This window comes from Gallinula chloropus (genome assembly GCF_964237585.1).
Source record: "Gallinula chloropus genome assembly, chromosome: 2".
Taxonomy (NCBI): Eukaryota; Metazoa; Chordata; class Aves; order Gruiformes; family Rallidae; genus Gallinula; species Gallinula chloropus.
In genome coordinates, this window is record NC_140086.1 from 160,579,411 (window position 1) to 160,606,315 (window position 26,905).

Below are 26,905 nucleotides of genomic sequence, written 5' to 3' on the forward strand. Positions count from 1 at the left end.
GACACATGGTTGAGAGAACATCATTGGGGTGCTCCTGGCCACCAGAGCCCCTGGGCTTCTCACAGAGGTGGTAAACAAGGGGATAACGTCAGACAAAGGGGAATAAAGCCCAAGTTCTTCCATGAACTGTCTCTCTAACATATCAATCCCCCGATGTCTAAGATTAGCTCCTCCTGGCAGCTCCAGCAGACGCAGCTGATGGGTAAATTTAGATCCTTAGTGAATGGGTTATTTTCTCACCCGGAGTATCCAAGTCAGGAGGGCAATGCAGAGTCACTGGGATTTGCCATGTGAGTCACCCACTTCAGCACCAGGAGGTGGGTGACTCTTGTTTGTCCTCCCAGGCAAACAGGGACCGGAGCTGAGTCACCCACACAGACAGAGCCCTTGGTCTTGGCAGCTCAGGGTGGCTTCAGCTGTTGGAAGGGACCCCAAGGATCACAGAGCTCCAACCCCCCTGCCACAGGCAGGGACACCAACCTCCAGGCCTGGAGCTACACAAGGTTGCCCAGGGCCCCAGCCAACCTGGCCTTGAACACCCCCAGGGACGGGGCACCCACCCCCTCTCTGGGCAGCCCCTTCCAGCCCCTCACCACTCTCTCTGTAAAGAACTTTCCTCTAATATCTCATCTAAACCTTCCCTCCTTCAGCTTCACTCCATCCCCCTTGTCCTGCCAGTCTCTGCCCTTTTAAAGAGCTGATTCCCCTCCTGTTTCTCTGCTCCCTTCAGGGACTGGAAGGCTGCAATGAGGTCGCCCCTCAGCCTTCTCTTCTCCAGGCTGAACCAGCCCAGCTCCCTCAGCGTCTCTTCACAGGGGAGCTGCTCCAGCCCTCTGATCATCTCTGTGGCTCCTCTGACCCCTCTCCAACAGTCCCACATCTTCCTTGTATTGAGGCCCCAGCTCTGGACACAGGACTCCAGCTGGGGCCTCAGGAGGGCAGAGCAGAGAGGGACAATCCCCTCCCTGTCCCTGCTGTCCATCCCTCTGAAGGGCTTTCATGCCTGGGACACCACCAAGGCCCAAAGCCTGTCCTTACTGCCAACACTTCTGGATGGGTTCCCAGAAATACAACCTAACTTAAAAACTACACAGATGACAGTTTGAGGGCAGCAGGCTCATGACACTTCACCAGTAGGAAGGTGAAGTCAAAAGAAAGGTGACTGTGCATCACACTGCAGCCAAACTTCCAGTCTGGTGATGTCTCTAAGGTGGGTGTCTGTTAAACTCAACAATGCCTTGAGTTACTACTAGGGGTGGGAGGTGAGGACCTGCAAACAGATCCTTGTGTCTCTCAGCATCGATGGCAGGGCACTACCCAGGGTGCCACCTGCACTACAGCAGCATGACAGTGATGAGCAGCAGGCACCATAGATGTCCAACGTTTATTTACTACATAAACAGATGACATTTATCAGACACACCACAAATGGCTTTGGCAGAGTTGAAAGCTGGCTAGGAACCGATCCTGTTTCACCCACAGGGAATCCAGAATACCAGCACAAAGCATCCTGACCCACATTGCAAAGTGGTCCAGGCTCTGCCCTCTCCAAACATTGACACAACTCAGACATAAGGCCACTGGAAGTTACTCTAAAGTGCAAGAGAGACAGAGCTATTTTTCAGTTATTAACTCACCTTTCCTCCAAGGCACCTTGTACATTTCCCCCCCCCTCCATGCAGTGTCCCAAAGCCTATTTCTCCAAGGAGGTTATCATGGGCTTTCCATCTCCACCACCCAGCCCCAAGTCACTGCCTGGCATTGATAGTCTTTCTCCTTAGGTTGTACATATGTGTGTGTGCTCATTGCAGCCATGGAGCTGTGGGCTCAGGCTGAGTGCACCAAAATCAGTTGAGTAAAGGGATGGGTGGCTGGAGATGAGCAAGCTGGCTACAGCATCTTCTATTCCTCAGCCACAGACAGGAATGTGAGTTGAAATCTTTGTCCATGGTGTGTAAAACAAATATGCAAGTGGGACCTGGTTTGAGTCCCAGGACACACATCACAGCAGGGTGGTCACATCAGTCTCAGACCCAGGGTTCTTTGGGTCTGAGCTGGGGCCTGAGGACCAAGCAGTTGTGTTGTGTTTCTTCAGCATGCCTGTTCCCCAGGAGAGGTGTGCACAACGTGCAATGGCTGTGAAGCAGGTAAGACTCTCACACTCTCATTAACTATGCCTGACATGGGCTCTCCATCATCTTTTTCAAGACATTTAGCACTGAAGGGACCTGTTTTGCAGAGGCTGTAGCAGCTATCACTCTGCACCACTGACAGTGGTGGGGAGATAATTACCCTGCACTGTGCCATTCCTGGTCCTTCTTCCCTTTGCTATAAAGACTGCACTATTTATTTATTAGCCTCTTGGTAGGTGTAGATCATGCTGAGCTGTTTCACAGTCCTTACTGCCCAACCACAGGTGACAGTAGATGCTGAACATTTCTTGTAGTGAGAGAAACATGGGATGCTTGGGCTGGAAGGGACCTGGAGAAGGTTTGCTCAGAGCAGGCTTAGCTCCAGCTAATCCCTTTCTCATGTAAGGTCCACCCCAAAACCTCCAGCTGTGGGATTTGGAGAGTGTCCTCTGGGAGACACAGGCCTCAGGTCTGGTGGGAGAGCCAAGTGCTGGTGGACTGAGTGTTATGGGAAGCAGGGGGGTGAAATCTCTAGGTCTTCATAACGTCAGAGGGTCATAAAAATGATGGGGATGGCTCTTTCTGGCATTAAAGAAATGTCCTGGGAGCCTACCTCAGCAGTCTGCCACGCATGGGGAGCCTGAGGAACACCCACCATTTCTTATAGAAAACCTTTCCTGCAGCAATAGGGTGATCTGCACCTTCCAGGTGACTTCTGCATGGGTGAGCTACAGCAGTCTGATTGTCAGGAGTGCTTGGAGAGCCTTTGCCAGTGGCTGGCCTGACAGAGGTGGCAGGAGGGGAGATGAGGCTTTGGGACAAGCCTGATGATGCCTCCCACTATTCCACCTTTGCTTTGTCACATCTCTCCTCCTCGATGGCCAGGATGCGCTCACGCTCTTTGATCAGCTGCACTCCACAGTACGTGATGAACCAGATGGACAAGGTGCTGACAGGGAAACCTGGAAGATGGAGAGAAGAAATAGTCACCTTGGTGTAGCTGTTTGCCTAACAGGGTCAGCTCTTCTCCAGCATTTCTGCCTCCCAGGTGGATTCGGGATCTCCCCCAAGTTCACAATGGCCAACAACATTTCCCATTGTGGATCCAGACCTACAGCTTCACTGAGAGAAGAGAGGAAATCCTAGGATCAGATTTTAGATGAAGCAGTGGCTGAGCCCACCAAGGCATCATGGACTGGGACCTCCAAAACTCCTTCTGCCCCCCTCCAAATTCAGACTTGGTGGCTGACCTTCTGCCCATTCAACCTGCCCACGTCCATCATTGTTCAGCACTGTGACCTTCTGGAAGCTTTGTACCCTGCTGATGCTGAGGATCAACCCCAGCCTTGTCCTGTACCTAGTAGGGACACAGTGTGCGTGGTTTTGTCACCTGGGTAAGTGACTGAGAGCTGGAAGCTCTCCCACCACTTCAGAAGGGTCTGACGACATTTGTAACCATGAGTCTGGTATCCACAGCAGAGGAGAGACACAGGTTTGCTACCTGCTAAAACAGGAACTCTGTAATGAGTAACACAACCAGCAAAAGCCAGCTAGCTCAGTGGGCAGGCATTTCTGGCACACCAAGCCCAGAGCATCACATTACCCATCCCAGAGAGGGCTGGAGGACATGGGCTCCTGAAGGCTATTTTTACCCTGGGCTGCTCAAGAAGACTTCCAAATAGTGCCACCAGCCACTGATTAAAAATGTACAGATAACATTGTTCATTAGGAGCCCAGGAGAAGGATTTGTACCTGTCACCTTCAGGTTGATGTAGGAACAACTGATACAGCGAAAGGAGATGAGGTAGGACAAGGGAAATCCCTTTCTCCAGCAAAGGGACCACACAGCCCACTTTGGTGGGGCAAATGTGACCTTTGTGCTGCTTCAAAGTCTAAATCACAGTGTCAGGCTGTGCCAGGAGCTCTACAAGCACACCTGGAAATTCAGCTCAAACCCCAGAGAAAGGGTTTGAGAAGGATGGGAGACAGCTCAAACCCCAGAGAGCTCACACAAGAGGGATGGGAGAGAAGAAACAGCTTCCTGCATGTCTCAATCAATAATTAAGCACACTGAGAGCAGTCCCATAACACAGCAATGGCCAGGGCACCAAGGGGACTCAGAAGTCACAGTCCTTACCTCCCCTGCTGCTGTCCCCCCCATCAAGACAAAGGTGCCTTGATGGGGAAAGCTGGTAGCGTCTTACCTGTCAGAAGGAGTCTTTTGGTGACCAGAAGAGCAAACTCCAGGCTGTTGAGGGCTAGGATGTTGTAGAGGACGATGGCCCAGAAATTTGCTGCCCCAAAAGCTGCCCTGATCCTCCGGGACATGGCTGCTGACATTTTGGCCTGAGGAGGGGAGGAGAGCAGAGAATGAGGAACAATGGGGCTGGAAGGAAATGGGATGAACTGGTCCCACTCCAGCTTGGATCACAGAGTGGTAGCCAAAAACTAGAGCAGACTTTAGTGTCTCTGGGATGAAGAATCACAAAGACAAGGTAAAACTTCTGCTCTGAGGCTGGACTCAGATGCGTTTGGGTCTCTGGGCTGGTTTTTCCAGGTCTCATGGGTTAGGGGCAAGATGTTGTGCACGGTTTCATGCTAATTGTGAAGGATGAACTACTGCTTGCTTCATCTGCTGCCTTGGGCCAGCCATTCTTCAAGGCAGATGGATGTGCTTGTATACCAGGATGATGATGATGATGATGATTATTATTAGCCCTATGAGCAAATCCCTCCCAGCTCCTGGTGGGAATTGTTTCTTAGGAATTAATACATAAATAAAGGAGATGATAGCTGAAAACTGGTGACAGCAGCAGAGTGAAATCGTCACTGGCACATAATCCTCAGGAGCAGCTGCTGTGAGTGGGGCTGGGCAGTGTTTTAGAGCAATCTTCAAAGAGCACCATGAGTCCCCAGGCCACTTAGTGCTGAGAACTGCAGCACCACAGGGAAGGAGATTTCACTGCCTGCGGATGCTATAATCTGATTAGAAGTTCAACAAGGAGAGCCAACAGGAGGATTCCTCTCTGAAGGTGTTATTCAAAATGAGTGTACTGAACTGGTTTAGGACTTCCAGGCTTTAGGTTGGCCAAAACAAGCAAGGGAATTGCTTTCAGGATGGAGTTTCCTAAGTTTTTTCTTCCAACACGTCCCCAAGGCACCTTGGTCCCAAACAGGGATGGGGCACTAAGCCTTGGAGTGGCTGGAAAATAATTTCTCCTCGTACCTAAACATTTTAATTTATCAGATATCCTATAACAAGATGTTTTGCAGAACAAGAGGAACAAATTATTTCTATATGAAAATGCACAAACACGTCCCCATGGACAGGCATCAGATTTTGTGGCTGCCTGTGGTACTTTGATGCCTCCCCTGGGGCTGCATTCCTGGTTCTGTTGGACCTCAGTTTTCCCCTCTGAAAGCTCTATGTCCAACCTCAATTTCCCAGGGAGCATCACAGGGGAGATGGTAATTTGCTCTGGGTGCGTAAAATGAAGGGATACAGAGCACCAGGGCTGTGCTGGCCTTGCACAGCTGAGCAGCTGATCACAGAATCATAGACTGGTCTGGGTTGGAAGGGATCCCAAGGATCACAGAGTTCCAACCCCCCTGCCACAGGCAGGGACACCAACCTCCAGGCCTGGAGCTAAACAAGGTTGCCCAGGGCCCCATACAAACTGGCCTTGAACACCTCCAGGGATGGGGCATCCACCCCCTCTCTGGGCAGCCTGTTCCATCCCCTCACCACTCTCTCTGTAAAGAACTTCCCACTAATATCTCATCTAACCCTTCCCTCCTTCAGCTTCACTCCATCCCCCTTGTGCTGCCATTATCTATCCTTTTAAAAAGCTGATTCCCCTCCTGTTTCTCTGCTCCCTTCAGGGACTGGAAGGCTGCACTGAGGTCCCCCCACAGCCTTCTCTTCTCCAGGCTGAACCAGCCCAGCTCCCTCAGATCACAAGGATGCTAAAGACCATGGGAAAGAACTTCATGTCTCCAAGCATGAGGCTTGGACATGGAGCTGCATGGCATCACCAGGGACGTTGTTCTTCAGTCTCAGCTGAAAAAGGACATTGTCTAGACAAGTTGGAGCTCCATACAGTCACGGATGTTTTCCAGGAGCAGATTCGACCCCAGACCCATTAATCTTCCCCCCATACACTCGCAGCCCACCTCCTCACCTCCATTTTGGCAAAGGGTTCCTGCTGGAAGAACTTCTGCACCCAGAGCTCGAAGTTGAGGCCGAAGCAGTTGAAGACTGACCAGATGTAAACGATCTCACAGGGCCCCAGCCACAGGGTGGTGACAGCAAAGGTGGCGATTGTGGCCATGAGCTCCTTCATGACGTTGTCATGGTTCTCTCCAATGTGGTCATACACATACCTAACAGCCAAGGAAAGTGGTTGGTGCTCCCCATAGTCAAGAAGACCTCTCTGGGGTCCCTCCCCCCACGCTCACCCACCAGGAAAGATGTTTTGGCTGACAAGTTCTAGCAATAAACTGATTTTAGCTACAGCCCAGCTACACACAGAGCTTGTTTCCTCACAAACCTCTAGCTCCTTAAGGACAGAATATCACCCTTTCCACCTCTTGCAGGTAAAATGTGGGGATCCATAGAGCTGTAGGCTCTCTTGTGGTGCACAGGACTTCAGTACAGAGGTGTCACCACTTTCAGCACAGATTTGTTGGTGTGCACTCATGGCTGCAGAGAGCTGATGGGTTGAGGGAGATGTAGATAGAATTCAGGCTATATTTGATACCCATGATATAAGAGGTCTGGGCTTGATTCCCCTTTCCTCCTGGTGGAATATGAACCTGGCTCTACCTCATTTGAGGGAACACCAAACCTACCAGACTTAAAGGGTTTTCTGGGACAGGACGCTCTCATTCCAAATTTGTAGGGGGGAAAGGAGGGCTCTGATGCACTTTGTGGTGATTAATTCAATGGTCTTAGGAATAAACAGACCAAATATGGCTTCATACCATGGTGGGATTCACCCACAAGAGAGGACACCCCAGCTTTAGGAAGAACAGCACTTAATGCTTCATTGCTATGTGATGAAGGAGAAGACAACCCCGAATCAGGCTAGAGATGGTTGATTCAACACTTACTTGCACAGCCAGTCATTAATCCCTCTGTCAAAATGCCTAAAATGCAGATGATGAGAAGCATGTTAGAACATTGTTCACAGCAGTTCTCCATCCTCCTTCCTTGAACAGGTCCCACTGTCAGTCTGGTTGTAACCTAACCTATCTTATCTTCTCCACCACTTCCCACCCAAGAATATTTCACCAGGGCTCTGGCCAGGTCTAGACTGTTGGTTCAGTGTGGACTGTTTGATGTAGGCAGTCTCCAACTTAGGGGACAGGTGCTCAGAAGTACAGCCCAGACCTCCTCCCCTCCACACACATTTAACTCAGGTCAAACCTCCAGCTGGAGGCCGGTCATGAGTGGCATCCCCCAGGGCTCAGTCCTGGGTCCAGTCCTGTTCAACATCTTCATCAATGCCCTGGATGAAGGGGTTGAATGTTCCCTCAGTCAGTTTGCAGATGACACTAAACTAGGAGGAAGTGTTGATCTGCCTGAGGGTAGGGAGGCTCTTCAGAGGGATCTGAACAGACTGGACCCATGGGCTGAGACCAATGGGATGAAGTTTAACAAGGCCAAGTGTAGAGTGCTGCACATGGGACACAACAACCCCCTGCAGCGCTACAGGCTGGGGGAGGTTGGCTGGAGAGCTGTCAGGAAGAGAAGGACCTGGGGGTGTTGGTTGACAGCAAGCTGAATATGAGCCAGCAGTGTGCCCAGGAGGCCAAGAAAGCCAATGGTATTGGCTTGTACCAAAAACAGGGTGTCCAGTAGGTCTGGGGAGGTGATTGTGCTCCTGTACTCGGCATTGGTGAGGCTGCACCTGGAGTGCTGGGTCCAGTTCTGGGCTCCTCACCATCAGAAGCACATTGAGGTCCTTGAGCAAGTCCAGAGAAGGGCAACCAGGCTGGGGAAGGGGCTGGAGGGCAAATCCTCTGAGGAGCAGCTGAGGGAGCTGGGGGTGTTCAGCCTGGAGAAGAGGAGGCTGAGGGGAGACCTTATCACCACCTACACTGACCTGACAGGAGGGTGCAGAGAGGTGGGTGATGGTCTCTTCAGCCAGGGGACAGAAGATAGAACAAGGGGAAATGGGCTCAAGCTGCACCAGGGCAGGGTTAGATTGGATATTAGAAAAAAATGTGTTACTGAAAGAGTTGTCAGGGCTGGAACAGGCTGCCCAGGGAGGGTGTTGAGTCACCTTCCCTGGATGTGTTCAAAAAAAGGGTAGATGAGGTACTGAGGGAATATGGTTTAGCATAGGATGGGAATGGTTGGACTCGATGATCTTCAAAGGTCTCTTCCAACCCTGTGATGCTGGGACTCTGTGAAACATCTCTCTTTGTGGGGGTACGTGGGGTACTCACGTTTCTGCGAAGACGTAGAGCATGGTGATGCATTTCGGTGGCTGGGGTGGGTCCAAGTGGTCCAGTCTGGCGATGGTGTTGGTGACCCCAAACATGACAGCAGCTTTCACCCAGTCATACACCAAATTGGAGTAGGCCAAGCCAGCTGGAGCAACAGGAAGAGTCACACACAGGAAGATGAGCAGGGGATGCTTTGCCTTCAGGACTTTGGGGGACATGTTGTCCCATGGGACAATGCAGTTTATTGCAATAAACACAACAGGACAGTTTGATGCTGTCTTGCACCAGCAAAGCATTTAAAACCAAGTAGCTTTTTAAGAAGTTTGAGCCAAACGACAATATCTTCTTGGGCTATCTGGGAGCAAATTGTTTATTGATCTGGTAGTTCAAGAAACTCATACAGATCTCATATCTTCCAGCCCAAGATCCTTCCTTCCCTCTAAAGCTTGTTAACCTATGACAAACTCATCACAGTTCTCAACTGACCTCTGAGGTTTTACTGTCGCTTTCATCTAAATACCCCCTGCCCCATCCCCATCACTCTTGGCTGCTGATGCTATGGCAGAGCCAGGGCTGGAATCTCTATATTGGAGGTGTTTCTGACACTGGAAGATGATCCTTGCAGAGGGAACACTAAAGATTTCAAATTCCAATGCAAACCGAAGCTGAAACAGCCCCGTCTTGATGGGGTTCAGCTCAGAGATTAAGCAGCATGCAGTGCCCTGATGTGAGCCATGCCTCAGCTCTCACTGGGGAGAAGGCAGAGCTGGTTGATACAGTCAGCAGACCCTGAGGAGGAGTTCAGCTCCCTCTGGAGCAGCAGGTATGTTTGGTCAGTCCACCAACATCCCTTAGGACACCCTAAAGTCATGCTGGTGCCATTCCAGCTGCATTAGGATTTTCTCCTGGCCTCCAGCTGTCACTCTGGGGAGACAGGAAACTTCTTCAGCCCCTGCTTGCCCTGTGCCAGCGCTCTTGTCCATTCCCCATCCTACCTGTGTTTGCACAGAGCAATGGGTCTCGCAGCACCTTGTTCACTGCATCCTGCTTCTTCCCTCACAGCCTCAAGAGGTCACTTTCTCTACAATTCTCTCTCTTAGGTACTTGAGGACCTTGGCAACAATTCCTCTGAGCTGCTCTCTGTACAACCAACACCCTGTGGACACGTCAGTAGCTCACAAGCAGCCATAATGGGTGGCCAGCTGTGGAGGCATCTGAGATACCACATGTGGCTCTTGCATGGGGCTGATATTTGGAGGTTCTGAGCTCCCTTCCAGCCCAGACAAAGGCAATGGCAACTGCTTTGTGCTCAGGCCCTTAAGCCCCAAACAATTTGTCCCAGAACCCTATGAGTGTGTCAAACCAACGTCATCTGACAGACCCCAGCTCTGTTGCACCGTGATTGGGAAGAAGGGAGGCTTCACCCAAGCCTGTCCAACATAGGCATTGATGAGACCTCTCAATGGATGGACATGGGTGGAGATCTGACTCGCTCATCACACCCCCACGTGAAGCTGAGTGCAGCTGTGAGCATGTCCAAGCACGGCCACTCACCCAAGGACCAGTCTGAGAGGCGGTTCATGAACTTCAGGTCAGAAGGAAGGGTGAGGATGTAGAAGAAGTGGAAGAAGATGTCCACAGCAATGATGGCCCCCACATGGAGGAGAGCATGGGCCCGGATGTTCTTCAGCTCATCATCTTTGCGTCTCAGCTCCCGGGTGCTCACCTACCAGGATGGCAAACCAGGAAAGGACTAAGCTGAGGGAGAGGTTGGGCAGCATGTTCCTCCACCCAGAGGAACTGTCAAGGTCCAAATGGGGACTTCATGCTCTCCTTTAAAAAGTCCTACCATGGGCTACAGTTCCCAACTCTCCATTGATTAAGGAAGAGCCAAGGGAGTAGCTCAGGTGAATACATTGACAAGGAGTTGGACATGTCCCACCCACAGCATCACCTCCATCAGCCCGGCCTCAGTGCTGAGCATGGCAGCAACATCCCTCTGGATCACCCTAACAAAGGCTGTTCCCATCACTGGGGTTTCCAGAAGAGCAGGCATATGATGGGACACAGCAGTGACAGGTTTGGCTGCACCAAGGGCACCCTAGGTAGGGTGAAAGCCACACCAACCAGGGAGCTGGGGAAATTCCCAAACCCACCACATTTATGGGATGCCACAGCCTGCAGGGAAGGCCATCCACATGCCCAGGAGAGGATGGGATCAGGGCTGGAATCCCACTTGACAGCTCTGGCAGGGCCAGGTGCTTATTTTGGCCAGGATTATTTGGGAGAAGGATGATGAAGATGATGATGACTGATGGTCTCTGGAGCTTCTTCTGCAGACACCTGCTGTAAGCAAGAGGGAGAGCTGCTCGAGGGCCCATCCTGAATCAGTTGGGACCTGATGGATGGGGCCCTGGGCGACCTTGTGTAGATCCAGACCAGGAAGTTGGTGGCCCTGCCTGTGACAGGGGGGTTGGAGCTCTGTGATCCTTGGGGTCCCTCCCAACCCAGACCAGTCTGTGATTCTATCCCTGCTGTGCCCCATACAAACAGGAGCTGGGCTTTCCCTCCTTCTCCTTTTGTCATATCTCTGGCCATTGTAGCATGAAAATCATCAGAGCAAGCTTGTGGGATTACACCAGGCAGTCAGATGTCCTCTCTTCCCTGCTGTAGCCCAAATCCTCTTATGTTTTATTACTTTCCCTTTATTCCCTGCGAGAGGTGGGAGCTCTCCCAGCCTAATCTGCAGGCCGCTGCGCCAGCCCCGTCATCAAATCCAGATGATTCCTGAGAATTAAAGCTTTTTGGCAGATTTTTTTCATGTCTTAAGGATATGAAGAGGTCACTGGGCCCTAAGCTGGAAGAGGAAACTGAGGGAGGACAGGCTCTGGCATGGAGAGGGGCCTGTTTCCCACCCGCCCTCATGTCTGTGCACGGTGGCAGCCCCCTGCCACCATCCCTTGGGGATCAGGGTTGTGTTCCCCACATTCCCAGCCCTACAGAACTCAATTAGTTCCCCTAATCTCAGCAAGGAAGATGTTTTTCAGCTGGAGTAGGGCTGGCCAAGCCCTGGTACAGAGGAGTTCCCAGCAGACATGAGGATGCAAGGGCTCCACCAGGACATAGGACCAGCAGGAGCCAAAGGGACAGATGGGTTCACTAACTGAGACCTACAAGCCGTGCTGGGGAAGGGACTCCATTTGCCTGCCCCCATATTTGCCGTTGGGTAATCAAGAACTCACCTCTGCAATTAGCTGCATCTCCAGCAGTGCAGGGGGGGGACTAGCCAGGAGATGGCAGTGGTGGCTAGGCCAAGACAAGACCCCTGGCCAGGGCATGGGGAAAGGGTTGGGGATTTACTCCTTGTGCCTTTGGGGTGAGCGTTTGAAGCAGCAGAAGGGAGAAAATGATCTCAGGTGGCTATAAACACCGTGGTGTGGGGCTGTGCAAAGGGAACAGGACCTTCCAGATCAAGTCTTGTAGGGGTGGTGGGTAGTTCAGGTCTTGGAGACACCAGCAGTTCAACCACCTGGATTTTAGATACCTGGCTGCAGTGTTAGAAGAAGGCAGAGCTGTTCATCTCAAAGAAAAGACTGATGGAAACTGGGGAAGGAAGAGGAACACGGTGTGAAGAGGGCAGCCAGGGGCACTGCACCCTCTCCAGAGGGGCTTGGGCTGCTGGAGCCATGCTCCCCTGGACTTCAGCCTGACAGGTAAGACACAACTGGAAAGATGAAGCCTTAGTATGAAACATTTCTTCCAGCAACCTGGCAAGAAGAACCTGTCAGGTCATCCCTGCTGCTGCCTGCTGAGAACTTGCTGCTGGTGGACTCGGTGCAGATGCACCATGAGCATCCCTCATGGAGGGGGGCACACCATAGCTGACTCTGTGATCTTCAGGGCCAAATGCTCTCAAAGCCCTTTTGAAGGGATCCTGCCAGCCCCAGGGGAATCTCAGACCTGCACTCTCATCCTTTCAGCATGAGGTGGTTTGGGCAGCGTGAGGTTGGTGAATGAAACAGCCAAGAAGTAGGACTGGGATCAGGGCTCATCCTGCTCACTGGAGGAAACAAGACCAGTGCAGACCCCTTCTTAGGGTCCAGCCCTAAGGTGGAGAGAAGGTGATGGGTGGGTCTTTGGTGTCCTCCTCACTGGGAAGGCTCTGGCTCCTCTCCCCTTCCCTGGGCTGTTTTTTCACTTGGATTCACAAATGTTTTTTTCCAGAACACTCTTGCACCAAGACATTGAGGTCTAAAAATTCACAGAACCACAGAGTTGTAGGGGTTGGAAGGGACCTCAAGAGGTCATTGAGTCCAACTTCTAAAGCAGGTTCATTCAATGCAGCTTTTCCTCTTTAAAAGGAAACCAAGGGGTGGTGGCAATCCTTCCCAGCACCACTGCTGACCAAGCAAGAGGTTCCTCCCTTAGCGAGCAGTACCAGCTTGCTCTGATGACCAAGGCTGATCACTGGTGTAAAAGGATGGGGAAAGAGATGTCTCGGGGTGGGGAGAGTGAGAGAACACTGAGCCCTGACATTTTATTTGATCTTTGGGTGTGAAATAGCCTCAGAGGTTGGGCTGTCCCAGCCTGGGCTTCTCCTGATGTTTCCCAGTGCTGTTTGGAGTCAAAAAGTCCCCTTCTTCTGCTGTGATACAGGCGAAGACGTGAGGCATCGAGGTCTTTCATGAGGAGCAGAAGAAGCCCCTGGCTGCTGGAACACAGCCTTCCTCCCAATTTTACTTGTTTCTAGAGAAATAGCTTTGCCTTAAGACCACACAGGCTGTCTCCATAAATTCACGCTCCCTGGGCAAACGAGCTGGGTGGGAACATGAGACTTCTCTTGTTCTCACAGCCACCAGCATGCAGAGGTCCCATGGATGGACACCACATGTCTGACTTTCACCATGGCTTCCCAGCATGGCACAGTGGGGCAGCATGGAGCTGCTGGGATGACAGGGCGTGGAAACTGAGGCACTGAGCAGTGCAGGTGTTCAGCAAGGAAGGACATGAGCTGAACCCTCCCCTCCCCATCCCAGCACAGTGTTTTCACCACAGCAATGTCCTTCCTCCTGTATCAGTCAGTGGGAATGGCCAAAAAACCCCAAAGGGAAACTCCAAAACCCATCAGCTTATGCATGTTCCTCCCCAAATCAAGGCATCCTTGCACAACCCAGGCTATGGCCACAGACTGTATGACCATGAGATGCTCCACAACTATCTGCACCTTCACTGTGGCAAACAGAGGGGATCTTGCAGGCATGAAACCCAAGCAAATAAATAGGGAGAGGTGGTCCTCCTCCAGCCCGGCCTCAGGAGCACTCACCTGGGCATGGAACTGGTCAAACGTCATGACAGGCCCAAAGAAGAAGAAGGGGAGGTAGAAGTTGTACTTGAGGAGGTCGAAGATGGAATAGATGCCCTCTGTCCTCTCAGAGTTCTCCAGGGCGAAGCTCATGCAGCGCATGATGGTGAAGCCGCACCCTCCGTAGAAGAGGACGTCTTGAAGGGCAAAAGCTCCCGTGACAAACCCACTCTGGGTGAGAAACAAGAGAGTTTTACCACCAGGAACGTGGTGTCACATCTCTGCTCTCTTGCTTTGAGTGGGGCATCACTCCCAAGGCAACAGGCAAAGCCTCCAGTTCTGCTGGAATCATGGAATCCCAGACTGGGCTGGGTTGGGAGGGACCCCAAGGATCACAGAGCTCCAACCCCCCTGCCACAGGCAGGGACACCAACCTCAGGCCTGGAGCTACACAAGGCTGCCCAGGGCCCCAGCCAACCTGGCCTTGAACACCCCCAGGGATGGGGCATCCACCACCTCTCTGGGCAGCCTGTTCCAGCCCCTCACCACTCTTTCTGCAAAGAACTTCCCCCTAATATCTAATCTAAACTTTCCCTCCTTCAGCACCAATCCATCCCCCTTGTGCTGCCATTATCTATCCTTTGAAAAAGCTGATTCCCCTCCTGTGTTTCTGCTCCCTTCAGGGACGGGGAGGCTGCAATGAGGTCCCCCCACAGCCTTCTCTTCTCCAGGCTGACCCAGCCCAGCTCCCTCAGCCTCTCTCCATAGGGGAGCTGCTCTAGCCCCCTGATCATCTCCATGGCTCCTCTGACCCCTCTCCAACAGCCCCACATCTTCCTTGTGTTGGGGCCCCAGCTCTGGACAGGGGATTCCAGCTGGGGCCTTACAGGGCAGAGCAGAGAAGGACAATCCCCTCCCTGTCCCTGCTGCCACCCCTCTGCTGATGGATCCCAGGATCCCATCTCCCTTCCGAGCTGCAGGAGCCACTGCTGACTCGTGTAGTTTCTCATCCACCATTGGAAAACCAATTGTCCCTGGACCTATTGAGGCTGTTGGAAGGAGGGGACTGGGGCTTGTTTTCCTGGCTGGCTTCTGCATGCCAAAGGAGTTGGTAGAGGTAGATCCTCTTGGCCATGTCTTCACTGAGCAGCAGTGGGTCACACAGCCTTTGGTCACCCTGTGACAGGGACATAATCCTCCCCAGGAGGTGGAGGAAAGCCAGCACAGGTCTGATGGAGAGGGGGGACACGTTTCAGGAGGTGAGCAGCAGACAAGGACAGGCAGTGCTGTCCTTCAGAGGGTCTGAAGGATGCTTTATAAGGTCTTTCCTGGGCTTCTCTCCACCCACCAGTGAGAGAAAGCTGTAACTGGACAGAGACCTAAGAGATTGGCATAGGTGTCATTGAACCCATCCCAGCACTGTTACAGGTGGGGAAACTGAGGCACGGGCAGGAACACATCTTACCTGGCTGACAAGCTGTTGCCTAAGCAGCAAGGACTCAGGTGTCCTGAGCTCTGTCCCAATGAAGCCACCAAAACACAACACAGCCCCTGTAGGGTTATTCCCAAGCTCAGAGGCACAACAGTCTCCTCCCTCTCAAACCTTTGGGTGCTCTGACATAGCCAGGAGAATTCCCCAGGGTTTGGGGGTGCCCCAGGATCCCTCCCTGGAGATAAACCCAAGGAGAGGGACACAAGTGGGTTGGAAGTGAGGCAGGTGGCTGGCCTGAGGTAGCACCTACCTGCCAGGAGCTGAATGGCTCCACCTTGAAGGAGGCGAGACAGCAAAGCCCGGCCACATAGCAGAGCCACCTCTGCTTGGCCAGGGCAACGGAGTAGAGGACAAGGCAGTGGGAGAGGATGATCATCAGGTAGACGAGCCCCATGCTGCCCAGCACGGCCAGGACCCCGTACAGCATGTACATCACGGCCCGGTGCTGCGAGGAGAGAGCTGGTGGTCAGCTTGGTGTAAGCCCCAACCTTGCTCCCCTCAGCCTTGAGCATCCCCTTAAGCCCCTTCCAGGTCATCACCCTGGTGCTTCCAGATCCATCCCACCACTCCCTTGGCTCACCTGAGGCAGGATCATGGAGCAGATCTTGCCGAAGAGGACGTGTCCCGACAGGGCGAAGATGATGACGTTCCTGAATGAGGTGAACCACATCATCCACTCGAAATCAGCCACGTCCTGCAGGGGCAGCACCGGGTTCCTTACTGCCCCCAGCCCTCAGGTCTCTGCCCCTAAGCCCAGCCAGAGGGGAAACCACACAACTTTCAAAGCCTTTTCCTCCTGTTTTCCACCCAACGGCTCCTGAGCACTGGAGCTGGATGAATAAAAGCCCAGGGGAGACAGGCAGGGGTTGTTTGCCTTGGTGGACACAAAGCAGAGCATCCCCTGTGCCGTGGGGATGATCTTCTCCTGACCACTGCTATGTGTGGGGGGGGAGGTGGTGGAAATATGAGTCATGGGGACTTTGCAGAAGTGCATCAGCAGCAGAAAACCAGCTCTGCTTCTCCAGTGGTCAGCACCCACCAAGGTACAGGTAGGTAATTACAGAATCACAGAATCACAAGGTTGGAAAAGACTTCTAAGATCATCAAGTCCAACCGTTCCTGTCCTGTGCTAAACCATATCCCTGAGCACCTCATTTACCCATCTGTTAAACTCATCCAGGGATGGTGACTCAGCCCCCTCCCTGGGCAGCCTGTTCCAGGCCCTGACAACTCTCAGGGAAGAACTTTTCCCTCACATCTGATCTGACCCTGCCCTGGTGCAGTTTGAGGCCATTTCCCCTTGTCCCATCTCCTGTCCCCTGGCTGAAGAGACCATCGCCCACCTCTCTGCACCCTCCTGGCAGGTCAGTGGAGGTGGTGATAAGGTCTCCCCTCAGCCTCCTCTTCTCCAGGCTGAACACCCCCAGCTCCCTCAGCTGCTCCTCATAGGATTTGCTCTCCAGCCCCTTCCCCAGCCTGGTTGCCCTTCTCTGGACTCGCTCCAGGACCTCAATGTCCTTCTTATGATGGGGAGCCCAGAACTGGACCCAGCACTCGAGGTGCAGCCTCACCAATGCCGAGTACAGGGGCACAATTACCTCCCCAGACCTACTGGCCACACTATTTCTGATACAAGCCAAGATGCCACTGGCCTTCCTGGCCACCTGGGCACACTGCTGGCTGACATTCAGTCAGCAGTAGTACAGATAGCACAGATGGAGCCCTTCCTCAGCTTACCATCTTCCTGCCGAAGTAGTGCCAGCCCGGCTTGATCCCGCCCCGAAAGGCCTTTCTGTTCACACCCTCTGCAAAGGAACCAGAGTTATGGGGAGAAAAAAGCAGCCCTGGGAAATGGGGACCAGGTTTGGCAAAGCAGGGATCCTTCCTCACCATGATGATGAGCCATCAGGGCTCAAACACCCCGTCACAAGTGCCTGGGTCCCACAAGCAGCTATAGGAGCCAGGCAGAGCCCTGGTGCAGTGCTACATCCCAGGGACCCCCGGGTGATCCCAGGTGATTTCTTTGGGCTTCCAGGCACACACAAAGCAGAGGGAACCAGCCCTGTGTAGGCAGCGTGGTTGCCTGGTTCTCCAGGCACTGCCTGGAGAGCTGAGACATGCCACCACCTCTTGCCCTGAACCATGGAAATGGGGACAGGAGGGTGGCCAAGCAAGAAGGGTTTTGAATCTTTTGTGAACCCTCACAAAGGATTCCCAAGCTGTTCTTTGCCCCAAACCCCCCAAAACCAGGGATCTGCTGCTGGTACCAACAGCCTTAGATCCATCTGATCCCTCATCCTCCCTCCCAGGGTGCCCTTCCCTCTGGGGAGCAGGAGGGGGGATGCAATGGGGAGTGTTACCTCTAGATGCTTCAAAGATCCCACTGCCACTGTAGACCACAGCACAGGTCACGACGAGAGCGTAAAACCCCAGCTCGTAGCTGGGGAGCATCGTTTTGACCCCCATGGTGACAGGTTACTGCCCCAGCTGCTGCTGGGGGGGGATCCAGACCTGGGAAAGAGAAGGAAAAACACCCCAGGGATGAAGGGTCACCTGCCATCCCACCCCTCAAACACCCTAAATTGCTGCTGGTCCTCAGCAGCTCTGCTACGTGGGCTTCCTTGGAGGTTGGTAGGTGAAGAGATGGAGAGGGTGAATCATAAAATCATAGACTGGGCTGGGTTGGAAGGGACCCCAAGGATCACAGAGCTCCAACCCCCCTGCCACAGGCAGGGACACCAACCTCCAGGCCTGGAGCTACACAAGGCTGCCCAGGGCCCCATCCAACCTGGCCTTGAACACCCCCAGGGACGGGGTGGCGTTAGTGGAGCTGAGCCCTGAGACAGAGTTTGGGGGGGTGGGGGAGGGGGGAAGAAGGGGGACAGGCTGGTGCAAACCCCACCCCAGAGCCAGGTTTTGGGGGCAGCTCAGCCAGCTGGTCCTGTTAAAGAGCTCTTCCTGGAAATGTGCATCCATCCCAATGTTTGGAGGTGCTCTGGGACACCAGCTGCTTAGGATGGGATTCCTCCAGCATGTCTCTGATGCCCCCCTCCCCCCCCCCCAAATCTGAACTGGATCCTTGGAGAAGATGCAGGGTAGAGGAGCCTGTGCTGGAGGGGATGTGATGGGATGTTCCTGCTCCCCTTCCTCGGGGCTGCAGTTCACCTTCTGCTGTGGTTTCACCCAGCTTCGACCTTTTTAGGGGTTCCTACAGCCCCGTGGCCTCAAACTTCTGCCAGACACCAGCCTTATCACCCCGCAGGCATGCCTCATCCCCCCCCCCTATGATCCCCCCTCCAGCCGCTCCTCCCAGCGGCATCAGCAAGGCTCAGGAGCTACCGATATTCAACCCCACAATTAGCCTCGGACTAATTACTCCTGCCAAGGCTAATTAACCCCGGCGCGACGTGCCTTTCAGCCAGCCCAGAGCTCTGCAGCCTCCCGGCTACAAAAAACCCGCAATTCAGGGCTGGAGCAGGCGGTGTGCGGGGGGGAGGGAAGGGGGGAGAGGAGAGGGCATCCTCCTCTTCCTCCTCCTCCCGCACTGCTTCCCCCCCCCCCTCCCCGAGCATCCCCCGCGGGTAGGGGCGGGGGGGCACCGCGGGAGCGTAACTCTGCTGTTTGGCAGCGGGAGAAAGCGGTTGGGTCACCCCCCGGATTTCGCTTAAATTATCCCTAATTATTATTAATTTTAATTAATTGGGTGTTGGTCACTGAATTTTGTAAGAATTAGAGGAACGGGGGGGGGGGGGGGGGGGATGATGTTCCAGGGATGCTGTGATGGAGGTTTGGGGGGGGGTGACCCCATCTCTCCGCCTTTCCCCGGCGGGATGGGCGATCTCTCGGGCTGGGTATGACTTTAGGGGTGCGGGGGTCGCCCTGGGAGTTGGGGGGTCGCCCCTATGCGGGGCCGTAGAGTGCGGGCGCCCTGCCCTCCCCCCCCCCCCCCCCTTTCTCCCGCGGTGCCCTGCAGCCGGGCTGGGGGGAGGAGAGGGGGGGGGGCAGTCGCTGAGGTGGCTTCCAAGAGTCCTTTTTTCCCCCTTTCCGCACTTTTTAAGGCTTTTTAATATATTTTTTAAATATTTTATTGGGGGGGGGGCGGGTTGTGTACAGAAGAGCGGGCTGGGGGGGCTGTTAGAGACCCCGGGGTTGTTTCTGGGGACCCTGCGGTGGGGGGGGGGTGCTGGCGGGGCACCCCTCGGACAATTTTTAACAGTTTTCAGCCCTCCGGCTGCTGTGTCAGGTGCATCGGGGTCCCTAGAGCAGCCCCCCCACCTTCCCCCCCAGCTCTAAGCCCCCGCGGGGCAACAGCATCCTCCCCCCTTCCCCCCCATTTACCCCCCTCCCGCTCCTCTCCGCCGACCCCGAAGGTGACAAAAAGCCTCGGACTGCGGGAATAGCGTGTCACCAACAGCGACGTGCCCCCCCCATCCCCCTGCCCCCCTTGTCTCCCCCCCCTTCCCAGTCCCGCATCGCTCCCCGCTACTGACCTTGAGCCCCGGGGCTGCGGGAGGAGGTGGGCGAGGGTGCGGGAATCCAGCGTCTGGCACCGCGGGAAGGGGGTGTAGGGGGGTAAATGGGGGTCAGGGTGAGGGGGGGGGCAAAAGGGATGAAAGGTTTGGGGAGCCGTGGGTCTGTCCTACAGCATCTCCCAGCCCGGCTTGCGGTGAGATGGGGGTGGGGGGGGTGGGTGTATTTTTGGGCTGCCGTCCCCCACCTTGCCCCCGGAGGAAGTTTGGCCGGGAGTGGAGTGGAGCAGGCAGGAGGTATTTTTATTTTAGAGCAGCACTGCAGAGGGGGGCTGGTTCAGGAGCTGTCTGTCACGGCAGCTGCTGGAGAGGACCTGTGCTGCCTGCCAAAGCTGTCCCCGGGCCAGGGAGCACGGCCCCGGGGGGGGGGGGGCAGCCATGGGAGCCTGGGGGCACAGCAGCCCCCCATGCAGGGACTGGTTCCCTTCCCAGGGGTGTTTCTGTGCCCTTCAGTGAGCCCAGCAAGGGAGGGAGCAGCACCCATCACCTTATGCAGGAGAGGAGGCAGCTTGGCATCGCTTCGGGATGGGGAAACTGAGGCACGGAGCCAAAAGGTGCAATTCCCTCCCAGATGGGGCGGTGTGTAAATCAGTGTGGGGCTTGGAGGTCACAATATCTCTACCAACCACCTTCAGGGTCTCCTTCCCCCCTTTCAGCACCCACAAACGAAAAAGGGGGGTAGGAAGGGGTTGGGTTGTGGCCTCTGCTGCTTTTGGGGTGTGCAAATACACAGGCCTGTCCCTGTATCCCAAACCCCAATGAGATACAGGGAGAGCTCATGCTGGGGCTGATATCCCCCCAGCATCTCCTGAAGGATCAGGGGAGCAAAACAAGGCAGGAGACCTTGGATTTTACAGATACCTCCATGGGTTCTGCTTTGGGGTGAGGCAACAAGGGGAGATCTCCAGGATGGGGCAGCCCTCGGCTGAGCCCAGCTTTGCTAAAAGGCTTTTTAGTACCGGTTTTAACTTGACACGAGTGGAGAGAGACTCTCTAGAGCCATCCTCAGCGATGGCTGCACGGCAGATGCTTTAAGCTCCTAATGAGCCTCTTTAATTTGCAGCAGCCGGGGCAGGATTCGACTGGGTGCCCCTCGGATAGCCCGGAGCCTCCAGTCTTCATCCTGCTGCCACAGCTCAGTCCCTGTGCTGGGACTTTGGCTTGTCAGACCTTGGTATAATTGGCTGGGTGCTTAGAGGCAAAGTAATTAAGAGATCGGTGGCGATACGAGCGGCAACCCAATTCCTCACGCTGGGTGAGGCTGCGGAGGGCAGGGGCTCATGGCTGGGCCAGGGCCATGCATCAAGGAGGAGGGGAAATCATGTCTATCCCCCCACCCATGGGTGTGGATGGAGACAGGCTCGCTGTGCTATGGGGAGGCAACAAGTAAAGGGTCACCAGGGGACTGTGTCACCCTCACCAGCTCCCAAAGCTGTTCATCCTCCCCTGTGAGGAAAGGCTGAGTGAGCTGGGGCTGTTCAGCCTGGAGAGAAGAAGACTAAGGGGGGACCTTATTAATGCTTAAAAATATCTTAAGTATGGGATACAGGGGGAAATGGGCAGCCCCTTTTCAGTGTCTGTGGGGACAGGACAAGGGGCGATGGCTGCAAGTTGGAGCACAGGAAGTTCTGCACCAACATGTGGAAGAACTTTTCCCCAGTGAGGGTGAGGGAGCCCTGGGACAGGCTGCCCAGGGGGTGTGGAGTCTCCTTCTCTGGAGATATTTCAGCCCCATCTGGACACCAACCTGTGTGACCTGTCCTAGAGACCCTGCTTTGGCAGGGGAGTTGGACCTGATGATCTCTGGGGGTCCCTTCCAACCCCTATGATTCTATGACCCTCCCCTCATGCAGAAACCAAAACCAGCCCCAAAATCCTTCTCCCCAAGCATCCGCTGAGTCAGGGGCACAACAGGCTCTGTTGTGCGGCCACGGGGCTGGACGTGACGGGGTTCTCACTTTTGGGGACACAAGGGATTCTGGGGTGGAGTTCTGGGGAGCAGGTCCCAGAGGGCAGGAGGCTCACAGCCCCATTATTCTGTTCTACCTGGGCATTGGCATCCAGAGACTTTTGGGCTGATGACAGATTATTATTATTATTATTATTATTATTATTATTATTATTATTATTATTATTATTATTATTATTATTATTATTATTACTGTTGTTGTTGTTAAAAAATCCTCAGTAATTTCTGATTTCTCTGGATTGAAAGTGCCACATTAAGTGCAGGGCTGGGCAGCAGCTTTTCATGATGCTCTGGGAACTGCAGTGATAAAAATAATTTAGAGGTAATTCATTAATTTATAAATATTATACAAAAAAAATAGAAGGCCCCCCCTCCCACTCTTGTTTTTCTAATATAGTAAGATTTATCTTTGGTGTGACCAGTGTGCCTTCCTCTGCACAGGGGATGCCCCTGTTTTATTGCCCCAGTGCTGCTGCATTAGGACAAGGAGCCGCTTACGGCTTCGGGATGATCTTACTGATGGGTGGATGGAAGTTGTGGAACAAGAGCTGCAGCCAGACCGCTCTTTAGCGTCCAAGAAAGTGAAGGGGAAGGTGGTGGGGTTCAATGAAAGGCCCTCAGCTCTGTTCTGTGAGGCACCAGAGATGTTTGATGGGGCCCTGGGCAACCTTGTGTAGCTCCAGGCCTGGAGGTTGGTGTCCTTACCTGTGGCAGGGGGGGTTGGAGCTCTGTGATCCTTGGGGTCCCTTCCAACCCAGACCATTCTATGACTCTATGATGGGGACATCAGAGGAAGGAGCCTCCTCTGGGCTGCTTGATTCTGCCTCTTGGTGCCGGAGCGGCTCCTTATAGGGTGAAGGGGAAGGACAAGGGGTTCTAATAACCCACATGGGTTGTGTTATACACTGTCTTAGGCTGCCCCATGGGGTTCCCCATGAAAAGGCATCACTGGGAACATGCCAACCCCACCAGGACCTCCCTGCAGGATGGCTCAGGAGAGGGGGACGAGTCCCTTATCCACCCATGGATCCAAGGTCACCCCTAGGACCCCTCTCAGCATCCACAGGACCCTTTCATCACTCCCAGGACCTCTCTCACCACTCCCAGCACACACCAGCTCATGAAAGGTCCCAAGCCCTCCTGCCACCCTAGGGAAGGACTCTAAAGAAGGGACAACCCAGCATCAGGTCAAAGCCCATTGCCTCCAGCTCCTCTCCTCACCATCCCCTCCCGTTCCCGAGCAAATGCCCCAATTAGGCCAACACCACCGTGGGGTGACCCCTCTCCCTGTGCCCTGCAGATTAACTATCCCTGACAAACGAGCTGCTCTGAAGCCCAGGACTTCACCCCCCCCCCGCCCACAGGATGGGTTTGGGAGCTGTAAGGGGAGACGCGTGGGGATTGAAGTGGCATTTGTCAAGTGAAGCCGCCCTGTCCCGCGGGAGCAGCCGGCTCGGAGGGGAGAGGATGAAGGGAGAAACCCAATCCTCCTCTTGGCTCAGTGGTGGTTTAATTTAGAGCACAGGGGCTCTGCTGGAGTGTTTTGGCCATTTAAAGCCAAACCTCATTCCTTTTGTCGTGCACAGGGAGAGGGCCTGGTGCTTTGCAGGGCAGCAGCAGCTGGTGGCTGCAGCTGACAGAGGGGATGGCAGAGTGGCTTCCAAACGAGCTGTCCTTTGCCACCAGCTTCCTTCACCTGCATGAAGGACTGAAACTTGTCTCCTCACACCTCAGTCCTTCCTGAGAGCCATGATGGGGGTGGGATGACACATGAGCCACCTGCAGCCCCAGTCGATGGCTCTGAATTGGAGTGGGAGAGGTTTTGACCTCCTCAGAGCCCGGGGCAGGGAGAGCTCATCTCTGTCAATACCATCTATATTTAACTGTGCTAATGTGCTCAGCATTGGTGAGGCTGCACCTCGAGTGCTGGGTCCAGTTCTGGGCTTCTCACCATAAGAAGGACATTGAGGTGCTGGACTGAGTCCAGAGAAGGGCAACCAGGCTGTGGAAGGGGCTGGAGGGCAAATCCTCTGAGGAGCAGCTGAGGGAGCTGGGGGTGTTCAGCCTGGAGAAGAGGAGGCTGAGGGGAGACCTTATCATCACCTACAGCTACCTGAAGGGAGGTTGCAGAGAGGTGGGCGATGGTCTCTTCAGCCAGGTGACAGGAGATGGGACAAGGGGAAATGGGCTCAAGCTGCCCCAGGGCAGGGTCAGCTCAGATGTGAGGGAAAAGTTCTTCCCTGAAAGAGTTGTGGGGTCCTGGAACAGGCTGCCAGGGAAGGGGCTGAGTCACCATCCCTGGATGTGTTTAACAGATGAGTAGATGAGGTGCTCAGGGATATGGTTTAGCACAGGATGGGAATGGTTGGACTTGATGATCTTAAAGGTCTTTTCCAACCTTGTGATTCTGTGATGCAACTCAAATCAGGGTACAGCCAGCCTGGAAAGCTGGGCTCTCATGCTGCCTGCTCTCTGCAGGACGTATCACAATGGGGCTGAGAGGGAAACAGTGACAATTCACCCAAGGGTGTTTATTCCCAGCTGTTCAGTCATACTTTGATGCATCTTTTGGGTGGTGTATGGCTGCTCTGAGGAAGCACTCTGCCCAGCTCCAGGGTAGGAGAGAACCTTTGGCTCAGCCCATGGGCTCAGAGGACTTGTATTCGTAGCGTACGATGCCTAAAAACTGGCCAAGTCCTAACTAGGAGCATCCGCAGCCTCAAGTACTGGCAGCAAAGTGAACCTTACGCTGTTCTTCACAGCTTCACTCTATCCACCAGCCTGTGCCTGCAGTGCTGAGCATCATCACCACCAGCTTGTCACCACCATCAGCTACAATGAGGGACTGGAAGACCTCAGAGCTCATGAAAAATGAGATGGGATGAAGGCTGTCCCAGCGAGGAAGCGCTGGGTATCACAGAATCACAGACTGGGCTGGGTTAGAAGGGACCCCAAGGATCACAGAGCTCCAACCCCCCTGCCACAGGCAGGGTCACCAACCTCCAGGCCTGGAGCTACACAAGGTTGCCCAGGGCCTCATCCCACCTGGCCTTGAACACCTCCAGGGATGGGGCACCCACCCCCTCTCTGGGCAGCCCATTCCAGCCCCTCACCACTCTCTCTGTAAATAACTTTCCTTTAATATCTCATCTAACCCTTCCCTCCTTCAGCTTTAGTCCATTACTCAGTGGTACTCATGCTGCTTTTATCTAGCAAAGAAAGGATGACTGGCTGGAGGCTGAAACCAGAGAAATTCAAATGAGAATCAAAGCACAGGGTTTTAATGGGCTGGTTAATTATGCACGAGGATAAACTTCCCAGGAAAGCAGAGGGTTGTGGAGGTTGAGGATCAAGCCCAGATACAGCCCTGAAAGAAATGTTGTAGCTCAAACAGCACATCAAGCTGGCTGGAGGCTGCAGAGGACCAGTGATACCGGTTTTTGCAAGCAGTGAGAAAAATCTTGTCAGTGGTTTTATTCTCCAAGGGATGGGCTGGGGAACATGGGGCTGCTGCAGCCAGCAGAACTAGGGATGCTGCTTTCAATCTCATCTACCTGTTTGTTACAGAATCACAAGGGTTGGAAGGGACCTACAGAGATCATTGGGTCTAACCCCCCTGCCAAAGCAGGGTCCCTAGGACAGGTCACAGAGGTTGGCATCCAGATGGGTCTGGAATATCTCCAGAGAAGGAGACTCCACACCCCCTGGGCAGCCTGTCCCAGGGCTCCCTCACCCTCACTGTGTAAAAGTTCTTCCACATATTAGTGCAGAACTTCCTGTGCTCCAACTTGAGCCCATCGCCCCTTGTCCTGTCCCCACAGACACTGAGAAGAGGCTGCCCATTTCCCCCTGTGTCCCACCCTTCAGCTATTGATAACTATTGATCAGATCCCCTCTCATGCTTCTTTTCCCCAGGCTGAACAGCCCCAGCTCACTCAGCCTTCCCTCACAGGGGAGATGCTCCAGGCTCTTCATCATCTCCGTAGCCTCCTCTGGACTCTCTCCAGGAGATCCCTGTCATTTTTATCCCAGGGAGCCCAAAACTGGACACAACACTCCAGGTGGGGCCTGACCAGTGCAGAGTAGAGGGGGAGGATCCCCTCCTTTGACCTGCTGGCCACAGTCCTCCTGATGCCCCCCAGGATCCCATTGGCTCTCTTAGCCACCAGGACAGACACTTAGCACTGGTGGTGACTGGGGTTAAACTCTGAGAGGCTTCACAACCACAAAAAGAGACTGACAAAGCAGAGCAGAACAACAAGAGCTTTCAAGACTTTCAATGGAGAAACAAAAGCAGCACTATACAAGAATGACCAGCTCTCCATTCACTCCTAACCCCCAAGGCTGGCTCTCTGCTGGCAGGCAGCACCTCAATGCCTTATTAGCTTGCGCTCGGTGCGCTCGCCCTGCTGAGTCCCACCACTGCTGCAGAGAGCACCCTGCCTGTCTTCTGTCAGCATTTCTTCCCAGAGAGGACAAGACCTGCCTGATGGATGGATTCAGAGAGCCAGAAATAGGGAATCTGTAACCTGGATCACAAGTTTCATCAGAATGAGCCGAATTTAACATAGGTCTGGCCCATCGCAGGGGTTAATCTGCACAGTGAGGACTCCACTGAGTTCTGGAAAACTCCATCACCCCTTTGTTTCCCCACAGGCACGGGTTGGAACGGTGACTGTAGCCCCCCCAAATTCATTTGCAGATACTCCCAGGCCAGGCTAACCTATTCCCTCAGCACTTAAGTACTACAGAGACAGACAGGTATCAGTGTGCTTTAAAAACAGAACCTGTTTTGTCCCTGGCATGACTTTGGAAAGGGGCTGGCACAACTTCTGTATAGCTGATACAGTTTATGAGCTGATAAAGGCAGCAGTGTATTGGATATCAAGCCCTCTCATGGAAAACTGAAATGAAACTAGGGAGGTTTTGCCCAAAATCCCACTGCAGAATTGCAGCTTCCTAAACTGCACCAGCTTAGAGCAGCATGTGCAGTCTGAGAGCTTCTAACCCCTAGAGACAGAAGTTGCT

General features: G+C 53.8%; 1 protein-coding gene across 1 annotated transcript; it reads right to left on the minus strand.

Annotated features, from left to right (window-relative positions):
- Positions 1-1,370: 1,370 nt before the first annotated feature.
- On the minus strand, positions 1,371-19,978 carry HHATL (hedgehog acyltransferase like). Its single transcript, XM_084279852.1, has 12 exons — positions 19,870-19,978; positions 17,740-17,890; positions 17,117-17,184; positions 15,960-16,073; positions 15,630-15,824; positions 13,909-14,118; positions 10,140-10,311; positions 8,586-8,730; positions 7,245-7,280; positions 6,314-6,515; positions 4,337-4,478; positions 1,371-3,094 (listed from the first exon to the last, which is right to left on the minus strand). Exons 2-12 carry the CDS (start codon positions 17,843-17,845, stop codon positions 2,973-2,975), a joined length of 1,512 nt encoding a protein of 503 aa, XP_084135978.1. The 5' UTR covers positions 17,846-17,890; positions 19,870-19,978; the 3' UTR covers positions 1,371-2,972.
- Between the last annotated feature and the right edge of the window lie 6,927 nt (positions 19,979-26,905).